General features: G+C 44.5%; 1 protein-coding gene across 8 annotated transcripts in view; it reads left to right on the forward strand.

Annotated features, from left to right (window-relative positions):
• Positions 1 to 4,313: 4,313 nt before the first annotated feature.
• The window catches only part of UHRF2 (ubiquitin like with PHD and ring finger domains 2), a 120,079-nt gene continuing 109,968 nt past the window's right edge, over positions 4,314 to 14,424 (forward strand). Inside the window, exon 1 of one of the 8 annotated variants that reach the window (XM_053291936.1) lies at positions 4,314 to 4,466. In XM_053291936.1, the coding sequence (XP_053147911.1) occupies positions 4,314 to 4,466 (153 nt within the window). Of the gene's footprint in view, positions 4,467 to 4,733; positions 4,919 to 5,209; positions 5,229 to 14,424 lie in introns of those variants that run through there. The other 7 variants (XM_053291940.1, XM_053291937.1, XM_053291944.1 and 4 more) reach the window with 7 other exon arrangements.

Consider the following 14,424-nt stretch of genomic DNA (forward strand, 5'->3'; position numbering starts at 1 on the left):
GTGAGACACAGAGAAGCAGCCAAGACAGGATGAGAAAAGTGGGAATGAGCAGCACCTGCAGCTTATTCTACCCCGCCACACCAGCTGCTACTGTATCCATGAATCCCCTTCCCCCACTCCATTTTTATCATTTATTTTCTTAAGGTTCCAGTAAAAATGAGAGGGGGAAAAGTACACAGGACAGTTATTTTCAAGAACTTTATTCTGGCTCATCAGAAAGCAAATTAAATTCAGTGCAGCAAAGATTTTTTAACCGACCACTTGAACCTACCCTATGGATCCCTGAGGCGACATGGCCCACACATTAAAAACCCTCAGGTTAGGTCAAGAGAAAGCCTCCCCATAACATGGTTGGGGAAAAAAAAAATGGCATCTATTTTGAGTCTGAGGCCAGATTTTCTCTATCCCTATGTTAACATGATTTCTTTTCACAAGATCAGTATCTGACTTTCAAATTCTCAAGAGCTTTTAAATTTAAATTAATATAGTTTATTGATACTTTCCTTATACCAAAATCCTATGGAAATTAATCAGATTTACTTTAAGAATTATATAAAAACCACACAGGTCTAATATTTTTCTGTTCTGTTATTGATCAACTTAGAAATTACTGATATCTGAAAATGGCATCTTTATTGAATTAGGTGATTTAGAAAGAGTGGTATAACACTAAACAGGTCTAAATTCCCCTCAATTTAAATGATTAGGTTGACTCTGTTTCAAATTGAGAGTTATGAAACCACATTCAATTTAACTCTTATTTAGCATTTTCAAATCCAAGCTGTCTTCTGTGGCAGACGATGACGTTGTTTTCTTCTAAAAGAGCAATAATGTTCATTTTTTAAGCAAAAGGACAAAATCATGTAGTACCTTGTGACATGAACTTTCTATGGCAAGAGTCTACTTAATCAGATGCAGATGCTATAGGCCACCTCCAGCCTAAGAGGCAAGATGCCTCTAAATGCCAGTTGCAGGGGAGCAACAGCAAAAGAGGGGGCATGCCCTCACCTCTGACCTGTGGGCTTCTCAGAGGCATCTGGTGGGCCACTGAGTGAAACGGGATGCTGGACTATATAGGCCTTGGGCATCTTCTTATATTCTTAGCATCTAATGCATCAGCCCACACTATGTTTAATCACATTCTTTATACTTCTGTTATCCTTTGGTCCAGTCATGGTGTGTGTTTCCTCTGCTGTACTTCATTCTCTAGCTTTACAGCAGAGGAAACACATGACTGTACCAAAGGATAAGTCGCAATTGGCCCCACTCATCTTCTTTTGCCCTTCATTTGTGTATGTGTGTTGGGACAGGGTGGAGGAGCTAATACAGCTGCCATTTTATGAATGAAGAACTAAGTCCATCAGGGCTAACAAATGCTTTAAATGTCACATGCTCTGTGGCCATAAGACCACCTATTGAGCATATATAGGATGCATTCCTTTGCTTCACCACTGAATTGCCAAAACCAGCCTTTCACCAACCAGTACAATTTCAGACTCTGAATTAAATGTACACAAAAGTGTTTTGGTTAGAGTGGACCATGAAGGGCAGCAGCTCCGTCATCTTTTCTGAGTACAGAAATGGTTGAACCTTGGAATCGATTCTAAATTGGGAGGATACAATTAATATTATAGGGACCCAATTTGGCATTAAGGAGCAAATTTGGGAGAAGAATTGGACCAACTGGGAAGGTAAAGTGGCCAACAAACTGGCCTTATGGAAAAAATGGAATCTGACCATCTACCAAAGAGTGGTGTATATCCGGACATACCTGATACCTCTGGTGTACATTTTGGCAGTTGTTTACCCCCCTCTGCAGGCTCTTCTTCAGAGGGTTGAGAGTCAGATCTTCCATTTAGTGTGGCATACAACATCCTCCCCATTAGCCCGCGTGGTTGCCTTCAAAGAAATTGAGAAAGTGAGTTAGCTCTCCCAGCATTGCTACCCTATTTCGTTACTGAAGTTATGTCATATAATTTTGGAAATTGGATTTTTGTTAATGTCTAATGTCTGTAATGTATTTAATCTTCTGCAAAAAATCTGGGTTTCCCTTTTTATGCTTTGGACTGGCAAAAGTCAAAAAGACCGGTAATGTCAGGTGCTCAATGAAAGCAGCCAATCCGGATTTCCTGAGATCTATTCCTTCTGTTTAAAAAATGGGAGGTAGTTCCAGACCTTTTTCGAGGACCTTCCTCGGTCTAGCAACTCAGGAAAGTGATCCTTACCCATGTTTTAGAAAACACCCTCTTTGAACCAGCTCTGAAACCTAAGTGTAAAAAAGGCCATTTCTCACAATACCTGTTGCAACCTGACCGCCCTATTGCTGTTTAAACAGAAAAGAATCCCTTTTCATTTGTGGGAAACGAGGTGGCGCTTATCTCACCTAGTCCTGCCGGTCAGCGCAACTAAGTTATGGCTCCCATTGGACCTACAGGTCAGTCCTAGGATTCTGTGTCAACAAGAAGCCTGTAGGCTGGGCACTACCTTCAGGGAAACCCATTCATATTCCCTGAAGGAGTGTATTGTAGCTAGAAGGGTATTGTCTGGAGTCAGTACGATGTTGACTTGGCCTGCACTGGAACACCAGACATGGGAAGAAATAGTCTCATGCTTATGCAATAGGACCTCCTTTCTGGGCCCTTGCAAGAATTTCCCTAGGAAACGGAATGAGATGGGTAACGTGAGGTCAGAAACTTGGGTGTATCTTTTTCTGTAATTTGGTTAATAAACCTGTATGTAATTCATGCAATGCTGCTACACAAGAACGGAGAGGTGAAGCGAAATCAACAGATACCTGTGGATAGAACTGTACGATTTTTCTGGAAAAGATTGTATGGCTATATTCAGAAAGATAAATGTAACTCTTCTGAGAAGCAATGGGACAAGCTATGGAAATGGACGTTAGATGTCACCCCTCTAACTACTTGATTTAATTCAGTTGCCTTCCCAACATGTATTTTTTTGTACATATCTGTATATATGCAATGTAGCAGCACTCCTTTGTATGTAATTGTACCATGGTACCATACCGTATGTTTTTGGTAATTTGTTGATTCAATAAATTTTTTTATTTCCCAAACCAGCCTTTACATACATCTCGGCTGGAGAAGAGGGGTGCCAGTTCTGGGAGAAAGAGCCTAAAGGGACAGAATGTGGAAAGTTTCAGCTCACCCTTTGGTGGAAAAAGGAGTCTCCCCATACAACACATGAACATATCATGCCTCAGCTGGTCCTCATTCATTTAGAGGGGCCAAACCCAAAATATTGTTATCCCAATGAAACCTACATAGATGGGATTCAGGCGGCATGTATAGGTTATAATTTCAGTCTATTGCAATTCTGTGTAGACCGGCTTGAGAATAAGTGAGACTTATACTCAAGTCAACAAGGGGTAGGGTTGGGCTGATCACATTCGAAGTTACCTTGTACAAAATCGGACCGCAGGCCCAGCTAGGTCAGTACTGTCCATGCAGGCGGACAATGTCTCTCCAGAGTCCAGGGTTTCAGAGAGGGGCCCTTACCAGCGTTATCTGGAGGCGCCAGGAACTGAACCTGGAGCTTCAACACACAAAGCAATACGCGCACTACCGCCAAGCTATGCCCCCCTCCCCCCCCCCGGGGCACTCCACGGACACGTCTTCCCGAGCAAAGAGAAAGGGCGCCAGACCGCAGGGCACCACCTCCCGCCAGCAACCCAGCCCCGAGGAGCTGGCGGGGCCCGGCGAAGGGGGGGCGTCGCCGGCCCTCCGCAGCGATTGGGGAGGAGCGAATAGAGACTGAGCACGTCAAGCCCCGCCTCCGCTCTTCACTCGCTGGGGTGGGAGGGGGACAGGGGAGGGAGAGCGCGGACAGTTTGGGGGGGGGGGGTCTGAGCTTTTCTCGCGAGATCCGCGTTGGCGCCGTGACCTCCATGTGAGAGCAGCAGCGGCTGGTAAACACTCCTCGGGGTTAGGACATGGCTCCCGCCGGTGCCTGCTAGGCAAGCCCCGCCAGCTCCTAGCGCTTTATCCTGACAGGGTCTGCCGCCGCCATTCGGAGCCTGCTGGATTGAGCCGTTTTTCCGGGCGTGTTGCTGAAGGAGAACGGGGGTGGGAGGGACCGAGGGTTGCTGGCGGGGCAGGGCAGGAAGGAGGGAGGGAGGCCGGCCAGCCGTTAAGGAGGCTCGCGGTGGTCCTCGGGATTAAGGAAGGCGCCCTCCCTTCTCCTCCCGCGTTCTTGCTCCCGCCTTGCTGACTCGCAAAACAAAGAGGCGGGAAGCGCCTTGCCTTGCCTTCCCCTCGCCTCCTGCGAGGCCCAGGAGCTGGGAGCGCGCCATGTGGATTCAGGTCCGCACCATCGACGGAGCTCAGACCCAGACCATCGACGACCTCAGCCGCCTCACCAAAATCGAGAGTCTGCGCGAGAAGATCCAGGAGAGCTTCCGCGTGAGCCCGGACCGCCAGCGCCTCTTCTACCGGGGCAAGCAGGTGAGGCGGCGCTGACACTCCCACCCCGCCTGCCGCGCGTGCCTGGGGGAGCTGTTTAACCACGGCCGCTTCCTCCCTCCTCCTTTTCTGGCTTCCGTTTTCCTCCTTCCTTACCTGCGGGATAAGAAACCGACCCGTGCGGGAGGGAGGAAGGGCGGACCGGCCGTTTCCTCTCCCCCCCCCCCATTCCATCTCTGTTGCTCGCGAGGCTGTTCTCTGACGTGGTTTCGTAGATCGGGGGAGTTGCTGCGCTTGAAGGAAGAGAGCGCGCGCGGAGTGGCCGGATGCCCCCCTCTCCCCAGGGGTGGGGGAGCGGAGGAGGGGGGAGGCGACGCGGGCCGTTGCTGCTGCCTCGCGCTACTTCCGGTGGTTCAACGGTCTCTAGAAACTCCCTTCGTCCCCTCGGCTACTTGGCCGGACAAGTGGCTGTTGGGCAAGGAAAGTCCTCCTTCGTATGTCCTTTCTTTTCTCCCCTTGTCCCCCCAAATGTACCTTGTATCGAGGCCCACTTGCTGTACAGACGCCTCCAAATAGCTTTTTGTTTTGCATGGGAGTGATAGCAGAACCACCAGGGCTTAGAATTGGGTACTTCTCCCAGAATATGTCTTCACCCAGTAGGTTTTCATAGGTGGCACTAGGAACGCACTCTAATTACATTGTGTTCCAGCCATTGTAGGAATTTGAATTTCAAGACCTGGGAAACGCAAAAGCGGGCTCAAGCATCCTGTGTGAAAATACACTCAAGACGAGCCTGTATAATGGGTGCGTGAGAAGGAATTGCTTGTTCACATTGTTACTAATTTAATTCAGAATATAAAGGCATGAGTAAATTGTGCAATGCATAGTTGTTGCACATAAAAGCTTTGATTATACACCCAATCATAACTGCACTTATCCTGATAACTGTCCGCTTTGACTCTGTTTAGCCTTTGCACAGGACTTCTACCTACATAGCTCAGCCACTGCCTTTAATATGTTTTCTAGCTGTTGGCTAACTCTGTGCTTCCATGCAGGGGAAAACAGCTAGAATTTGATGGGGCATAAATTCTTCAAAATAAGGTGAACTCTGCCTGTACCCTGAAACACATAGCCATGAGGGGTTTGAGGATGGGATCTAAAAATGGACATGTAGAAATGAGGTTGGGGTCAAGCCTGTGATGAATGCTGCATAAGATGCATAAAGAGAAGCAAAGCTTTATGAAGAAGTAGGAACATAGTATTCATTTGATACCTTAAAATGAGAATGTTGTAGAATGCTGCTGAAACTTAAGCAGGACTGGAATTGCCTTGGTTGACTGGTCACTTCTTGCACGGAATGCATCTGTGCAGTGCTTTTTATGGCTCTTGGGTGTTCCCATTCAGTGTACTTAAGACCTGTAAGTTGCTGTACATAACACTTGGTAGTGCTAACACAGTGTTTGCATGGTAGTACATTGTACAGTATTTGTATCTCTTTGCATGCAGGTACTGCTGAATATGCTTCTAGTTCACTACCAGAAGCCCTTGGGTGAATATATCTTGGGTGACCAGGCACCATTTGGTTTTGAAGCTCCCTGGTAGCCAGTAAAGCATACTGTAATAAAATGGTACTGAGCTAGTAATGGGTAATAGCAGCATCTTCACATATTTTTCTGTGAGCTTGTTATACTGCATGACTTTTGAGGAACAGGCTATCTGAAAGTCCAGAATGGGAAACTTGGGCTATTCTGCATTTCTGCTGCGTATATACATAAGGTGGAAGAGAACATTGGATGCCACTGCCACAGTTGAGCTTGTACTAGGTTAGATCAGTGTTGAAATAGTTCAATGGAAGGAGCTCTTGGGAAGATGAGGCTCAGACCAGGGGAGGCAGCAAACCTTTGTTTCATAAAGAAGAAAGCAAGCAAATAAATTGACAAGAAAACAATGGGGAAGGACAAAGTTAGTTTGTTAGGGCTTGTTTTTTTTCTAGTGTTTGATTTCTTTCTGGCTAGGGGTTTGTTTTTGACAGGGTCCTTTAGTTTCAGTTCAATAGAGAGATAGTGGGTGGAGGTTCACTGCATGTGAGTCATATAGCTTGTGAGAGGGGCCACATTCCTGAGGTGGCTCAGTTTAGAAGCAGCTCTTGAGAAGACAAGGCTCAGACCAGTGGAGCTTTCCTACCCACAGCTTTGTAAACAGGAGTTTAACAGATATTAAAGGAGTTTTGTGTGCAGTTAATCTGGAAAGGTTGTGGGGAGGTGCACACGTGGTCCCCCTTTATCACAAAGGAGACCTCCAGCACAAGGAGAAGGTGAACACTATCCCACTTTTGTAATTTTTTTGGAGGACAGAGCTTAAAATCTTTAATTAGCTGACAACTGCAGTTAAGGCCTAGCTTTCAAGTAAACAAGCTCTATATATTCTAAATAGCCAATAAAACTAGTTATGAAGATTGAATGCCAACAGGGGAGGGGGTGCTTCCCTGTGTATTGTACAGACTGTTGCATCTGTGATTATCTGTCTGAGGGGCAGAGTCATGGGTATGTGCTCAGTGCTCTCAGGGAACAGGTCTGCTCCCTTGAAGCCAAGATGGCTGTCGTGGTGAAGCTCAGGGAGGCAATGAGGTATGTGGATGAGACCCTCAAGGATATGATAGACATCCCACTCCCAGGCTAATAGCTCCTGTGCTGTCATGGAGAACGAAGGTCTTGGGGAGTGGGGGGAGGAGAACATGAGTCTGAGGAAGAGGGGAGTGCTGCCTTAGAATGGACCCCTTCCTTTGGTGATGTGCTCATTTCCCCTAGCACAGAGGATACTCCTCTGGGGGGGGCCTTCCTAGTAGTGGGTGGTTTGATTAGGGGTATAGAGAGATGTGTTTGTGACCTGCATGTGACCATGCAGTCTGCATGGTTACTTGACTGCCTGATGTGAAGGTTGCGGACATCGTGCAGCATCTAGGTAGGCTGTTGGGCAGGGCTGAGGAGGAGTCAGTTGTCATGCATGTCTGCACCAACGATTTTGGGAAATGCAGCTGGGAGGACCTGGAAGCCAAATGTAGGTAAGGGAGATAGCACACACCAACACCAAGTAAGAGAATTGGCATATAGGTGTTTATATACCAATGCTAGAAGCTTCCAAGCCAAGATGGGTGAGCTGGAGTGCTTGGTTGCTAATGAAAACATAGATATAGTGGGCACAACAGAAACCTGGCAAAATGGTGAGAACCAGTTGGACACTGTTATTCCTGAATACAAACTCTATAGAAAGGACAAGGAGGGTAGGATTGTGGGTGGAGTAGCACTGTATACTAAAGAAGGGATAGAATCAAACAAGCTAGAAAACCTAAGAGGACAGGAGTCGTCTTCAGAATCATTATGGGTGACAATATGAGGACAGAATATGACAATATGAGGATGGAAAGGAAATGTGTTACTAGGGATGTGCTAACTGGATCAAAAAGCTGAGAGTGACTTGGAACTGGAGAAGCAAATCAGAGGTGTATCGAAGAGAGACAGAGCTGTAATAATGGATGACTTCAATTACCTTCACATAAAGAAAAAAGGAAAGATTGTGCCATTTAGTCGGTGTTGACTCCTGGTGACCACAGAGCCATGTGGTTTTCTTGATAGGATACAGGAAGGGTTTACAATTGCCTCCCACGCAGTATGAGATGATGCCTTTCAGCACCTGTTTCACATAGCTGTTTCACATAGTCCGGGAAACATACCGGTGGCGATTCGAACTGACAGCCTCTTGCTCCCTAGGCAGGTTGCTTCTCTGCGGCACCATTAGGTTCATAGACTGGGCAAATTCAAGTGTGGGTATTGACAGAGAAGCCAAATTTCTGGACATGCTAAATGACTGTGCCTTAGAACAGTTGATCACGGAACCAACCAGAAAGAAGGCGACCTTGGAATTAATCCTGAGTGGTGCCCAGGACCTGTGTGAAATGTCTGAGTTGTAGAATTATTGGGGAATAGAGACCATAGTGTGACCCAATTCAGTGTATATGCAAGTAGAGCACTGCTAAGCAAGTCCAACATAGATATGTTGGACTTCAGAAGAGGAAACTTCTCAAAAATGAGGGGACTGGTTAAAAGGAAGCTGTAAGGAAAAGCCAGGAGAGTCAAATTACTTCAGAAAGCATGGAACTTATTCAAAACCACAATAATAGAAGCACAGCTGGACTGTATACCGAGGAGAAAGATACCACTAATTTCAGGAGGAAACCAGTGCAGCTAACAAGCAGGGAAGCTATAAAAAGAAAGAAGACCTTCAGAAAATGGAAGTCTTTCCCAAATAAAGAGAATAAAAAGGAACATAAGCTCTGGCAAAAGAAATGCAAGGAGACAATAAGGGGTGCAGAAAGAGAGTTTGAGGAACATATAGCTAGAATTATCAAGGGTAATTACAAAAACATATTTACAAATATCTGAAGCAGAAAACCTGCCAGAGAGGTGGTTGGACCCCTTAGGTGATGCGGGTATGAAAGAGACTATTAAGGAGGATAAGGAGATTGCAGAGAAGCTGAATGAGTTGTTTGCATCTGTCTTCATGGTGGAGGTGACTGACCATATACCTGCTCTGGGACTGAGCTTCTCAGGCTTGGAGGCTGAATAATGGTCAATTTGAGGCGATGAGAGAGGATGTTCTAATCTAAACTAAAAATTAACAAATCGCCAGGGCCAGATGGCATCAACCCAAGAGTTCTTAAGGAACTCTTAAGAGAGACATGATAGAGGTGTAGAAATTATGTGTGGAATAGAGAGAGTGTACACAGAGAAAAAAATTCTTCCTCCAGGGGTCATCCCATGAAACTGACTGCCTGGAAATTTAGGACCGACAAAAGGAAGAACTTTTTCACAGAGTGCATAATTAATCTATGGAATTCTCTGCCATGAGATATGGTGATAGCCACTAGCTTGGATGGCTTTAAAAGGAGCTTAGACAAATTCATGGAGGAGAGTTCTATCAGTGGCTACTATTTGATGTCTGTAGGCCACCTTCAGCCTCAGAGGTAATATGCCTCTAAATACCAGTTGCAGGGGAGCAACAGCAGGAGAGAGGGTATCTGGGAGCCACTGTGTGAGACAGGATGCTGGACTAGATAGGCCTTGTGCCTGATCCAGCAGGGCTGTTCTTATGCTTTTATGTAATGCTAAACAGAATTAGGCTACCACTGAGAATAAGCCCACTATGTTTCTGCTCTATGGTTTGAGAGTATATGTTTAGGGAATGGGAATTTTTTTTCTTTCTGTTGCAGAATGGTTTTTGTTAATTGGTTAAAGAGGTTCTAAAAATCACTCTAGGTAGGAAGAGAAAAAACTATGCTTCCGCACTGGTGTGGATACTTGGTTTCTGTTACTGGTTGCATTGGGGCAGCCTCACGGAAAGATGGATCTTTTCTGAAAAGGGGAACAGTCTCTTCACCCTGCCTCCTCCAACTTCCAGTTAAAAACTTACCTACTGACTGAAAGGGAAGGAATTTGTTTCCTTGTTCCAGGACTGCTGGAGGCTAGAAAATGGTATCCCCATTGCTTCTGCAAAACCTTTATGGCCTAATGGTCTGGGTGTTCTCCAGACAATTACTCCATCTTGCTTTCTAAGCTATTCTTGATCTATAGTTATAGGGAAGCCTGTGTCTTTGCTTTCATTTCTTAGTGTTCATGCACATTTATTCATGTATATACTTCCCCCACTACTTGATTGGGGCAACCTGTGCTTCCCAAGTGAAGATGTATTGCTCTTTTACTGTCATCTGTACCTACAGTTCTTCTAAATGGGTTGGAGGTGTCTTCCTTCACATCTAGGATTTGGGATGGTATTGGACTTCTCTTCAGAGGAAGATTTGGGGGCTTTTGTATCCTCCCACCTCACCCCGTGAGAGAGAATTTCCTCATTCCATGCCTCAGCTGGCAATTGAACCTTCCAGAGTACTTAATTTCAATTTCCAGCACCCTGCATGAGTGATGAAAGGCCCATCTATATAGGTTTTTGTATTGTTGGGAGTGAGGGGTGAGTGTCAGGATACCTAGGATTTGAAATGTCTGGGTAAGTTCTTTATATATAGAGGGAGGACAGGAAGTTATATTACAGCACATGCTTGATGGAATAATTGTCAGCTGGTAGAAGCATAACTGGTTTTACTACTGTGCAAAAACATGTTACAGATTAACAAAATGGGTCCCTGCACCAAGAAGCTTACAAATTTAAATTAGATTGATAGCGGAAGAGGTAACCAGGGAGAGAATAGTCCAGAGTCATAAGGAATGTATATAAGCAAATGCAATTTTGTGTGTTCATTTCCACTGAGAATGAGGACTAACAGTGAAAAGAATCTTTTTATAGTGACTATAGAGAGTGACTCCCTCATAAAAATAATCTACTGGCCAGGCTCATGCTATTCCCAGACTTGATTATTGTGTTAAAGTGCTGTGGTTGGTACTGAGGTTTCAAACTATGGCAGAATCTGTACAGGGTTACTCTCATTCTGCATGTTTAGGTGTATACCTAAAAATGTCAAGTGTGAATCCATCAAGCATATAAGCCATACAGCAATGCTGTGCCAAGAGCCAGGGCTTACTGCAGCATCTGCTTGAGTGTTCATGGTGACAAACCCAGGTTTGTTGTGCATAATGCCTGAAACTACCCTTATTTTAACCATCTGCATGTGGGTCATGATGACTTTAACTCTCAGTGGAACTACTTTCTTTAAATTACTAGGTTGAGCCTCCCTCTTTGAACAGAAGCATGTTTGACATCAATACCTTTGTACAGAGCTATGTAACAACATTATGCTGGTATTGCCTTTAACGGTACAGTACAAGTTTGGGTACCTTAATCTTGGATTAAACATTTTTAGTAGAGAAAGTTCTACAGTGGTTTGTTATACAACTGTTGAGCCTGTTCATGAACTTTAATGTAGAAAAGGAAGTATCCCGAGACTTGTTAGTGCTGACATGCTTGTTTTCTTCTTCTTCAAAGCTTTGGATTCCTTGACTGCAACATGTTAAGAGACTGTCTTTTCTCACAGCATGCAAGTACCTTGAGGGCTTGGAAGATCCAAAGGAACGTGGCTATTCAGGGCAGCTGTTACTTCATTTCTTCCCTGTTAGAACATATGCTTATTTTTGCGGGTTTTTGTTAAGAAGGAGCTAGGTATAGCAAAAGCTGCAAGATGATTATATGAACTGAAAGTTCTTTACTTCAGAGGAAAAGTTAGGTTTCTTACTTACATTTTAGAGTGGGGTCATTAGATATTCTCATCTGTTTAAAGCCTTAATTAGAATTTTTCAGAGACCTGCATTGATAACAAATCTGCAGGTTGATGAGACTAAACTCTTCGGTATCTTTATTGTTATGCAAAAACCCCTCTTATTTATTCCTCCACAGAGTAGTGAAGAAACTGTTAAAACAAAAACTTGGAGGTTGAGCATCTGAAGCAGGGCTGCTCAACGCAAATGCCCTGGTGGCCCGAAACTGACCGTGACTTGGTGTGTTGGAGGCAAGGTCAATCTTTAGATGCTGATTATTAAAGTAACACTTAATTAATTAATTAAATCAAATTAAAATGAATTTAATTACAATTTAACTTTTGTTGGCAGGTCCAGATCAATTTAAAATTAAATTTCATTCTTATAGAATACATTAATACACTTGTTAAAAAGAACAGCAGAGTCTCCTTCATGGATTCACAGCCCATCTTGATAATTCACACACAAACTTGAAAATAGTGCATTTGTAAGGAAAAATAATACAAGCTCCCATGGTTTCACAGTTTATTATTCATATCAGTCACCCCACTTAACATGGAGCACTTGTAAGGAAAAAAATTAAGAGAAGTTTTTCTCTGAAGTTTTGATTAAAATTACAGCTTGATCCTTCACCACAACCTCCATCAGTGTGGAAGATGAGAGAGAAAAGGGATGGGGGAGGCTTGACCAGAGAGAAAGTGGGGGGTGGAGCGAGAGAGAGAGGGATAGGAAAAGGGGATGGGGCAGGCTCGAGGGGAGAGTAAAAAAGAGAGAGAAAAGGTTAAAAAAAGAAAAAAGATAAATGGAAAGAGGATGGGTAGGTTTGGCTTGAGAGAGGGATAGAAAAACGAAAAGGGGATGGGACAGGTTTAAGGGGAGAGAGGGAGGGAGAGAGAGCGAGAAAAAGTTAAGAACGAGATGGAAAGAGGATGGGTAGGTTTGTCAAGAGAAAGTTTAACAAAAAAAGAGAGATGGAAAGAGCCACTCACTGCCGAACCCTTTACTGCTTGCCGCTGCCTCCCTCTGGTGATAACCTCCGTGTCGTGTTTTGTTTTTTAATTTCAGCCATTTAATTTCAGCCGGGGGGATGGCTGACGGGGGGTAGTGGTAGTCCTTCTATCTCCCCCACTCGGTGGCTACCAGAGTGACGCTGGCCCTGCCGTTTGGCCTGGCATTTCTTCCCAGCTATGAGGTGCACCTGCACAGTTAAGAGATCGTCGCAAGCCTGTAACATCATGGGCTTGCGGCAATCTCTCAACTGCGCAGGTATGCTTTGCAGTTGGGAAGAGACGCCGGGCCAAACAGCAGGCCCTGCGTCACTATGGTAGCTGCTGCCGGGAGCAAGTGTTAAAAGGATTACTGGCTCACCCCCAGCAGCCATCCCCTTGGCCGTGTGGCGACTGAAATGAAAATCAAAATGAAACCCGGCGGTTTGTGGCAAGGGGAGGCAAGCGGTGAGTAGCAGGAATGGCCCTGTGGGCCAAGAGAAAAAGGCCTCACGGGCCGGATGTTGTGGAGGCCTGGTCTGAAGAGAAGGTTTCCCAGTTCTACTTCATTTGTTGGCCAATAGTAAGAGTGTAACTAACTGACATGGTGAAGCTTTGTTAAGAGTTGGATTATTTATTTATTTATTACATTTATAAACCGCCCCATCCAGAGGCTCTGGCCGGTGTACAATAACTATGAGAGCCACTGCCATTTAATAATAATACTGGGGAATTGCATGACTGTGTATAGGGAACTGTTTGGAAAAATGAGAACAATGATCACATTCATAATTCCACATAATTGTGGAATGGATTGGGATAGCAGCCAGAGGTAAACTACAGAAACCAAACTCTAAGAGCAAATTGCAGCGTAGAACAGGACTATGATTCCATGTTCTGCCTGAACTGGCCCAATGGGCCAAATAAAGTGCCTCACTGTGCTCCATAGGTCTTCTGGCATCCAGCAATGTTCCCCAAAAGGCTCAAATGGTCCCCAAAAGTCACACATTTTCCCTTTTTTAATTTTTAATTTTATACAAAATGAGCCTGCAAACAAAATGCCAGCTGGAAATGACCCTCTCAGTCATTTCCGGCCTTCTAGGAACCATGGATGTGTGGGTTTTAATTCTTTCATACCCACAAATAAGGAATATTTAGACCAACGGATAATGGTTCTGACACCCATGGATAGTGGTTCTGCGTATAATGAGATTTGCCTGTATGCTCAATGTTGCAATCCCATTGAAGCTACTTATACCTCTTTTTCTGAGCGACAAAGGCACTAGCTCTTTAATGTGAAGGCGAGGAAAAATGCATATAGTATGGTCCTCTAGTGATGGACAGCTGCTGTCTCTAAAATTAGAAGAGAGAAATGGTTGGGAGAGGAGGTTGAAGTGAGAAGTCTGCCCCAAGTCATTTCTACATGGTTGGTTTTGCATAGTAGTGTTATGCTGCACACTAATACATAACTTGTTGATGTTTGTGGGCTACTGTTGTAAGAATAGTGGGTTCCTTTAATCCTCGATCAGTTAATTCCCCATGGTCTACAGGCCTTTGTTGGAATCTGGAGTATAAACTATTTCCTAGCCAAGCTTGCTTGAAAAAAAATAAAAATGGTGGCTCATACTGGAATTTGATTATACTAATAATTGTTTTGTTTCATACTAAACATGAAATGCCTGTTCTCTTGCAGAATGGTTGTCAACAAAACCACTCATCTCTCTGGAGCAACAACTTGTAGAAATATTGCAAATAATC

The sequence above is a fragment of the Hemicordylus capensis genome, chromosome 2 (assembly GCF_027244095.1).
Source record: "Hemicordylus capensis ecotype Gifberg chromosome 2, rHemCap1.1.pri, whole genome shotgun sequence".
Lineage (NCBI taxonomy): Eukaryota > Metazoa > Chordata > Lepidosauria > Squamata > Cordylidae > Hemicordylus > Hemicordylus capensis.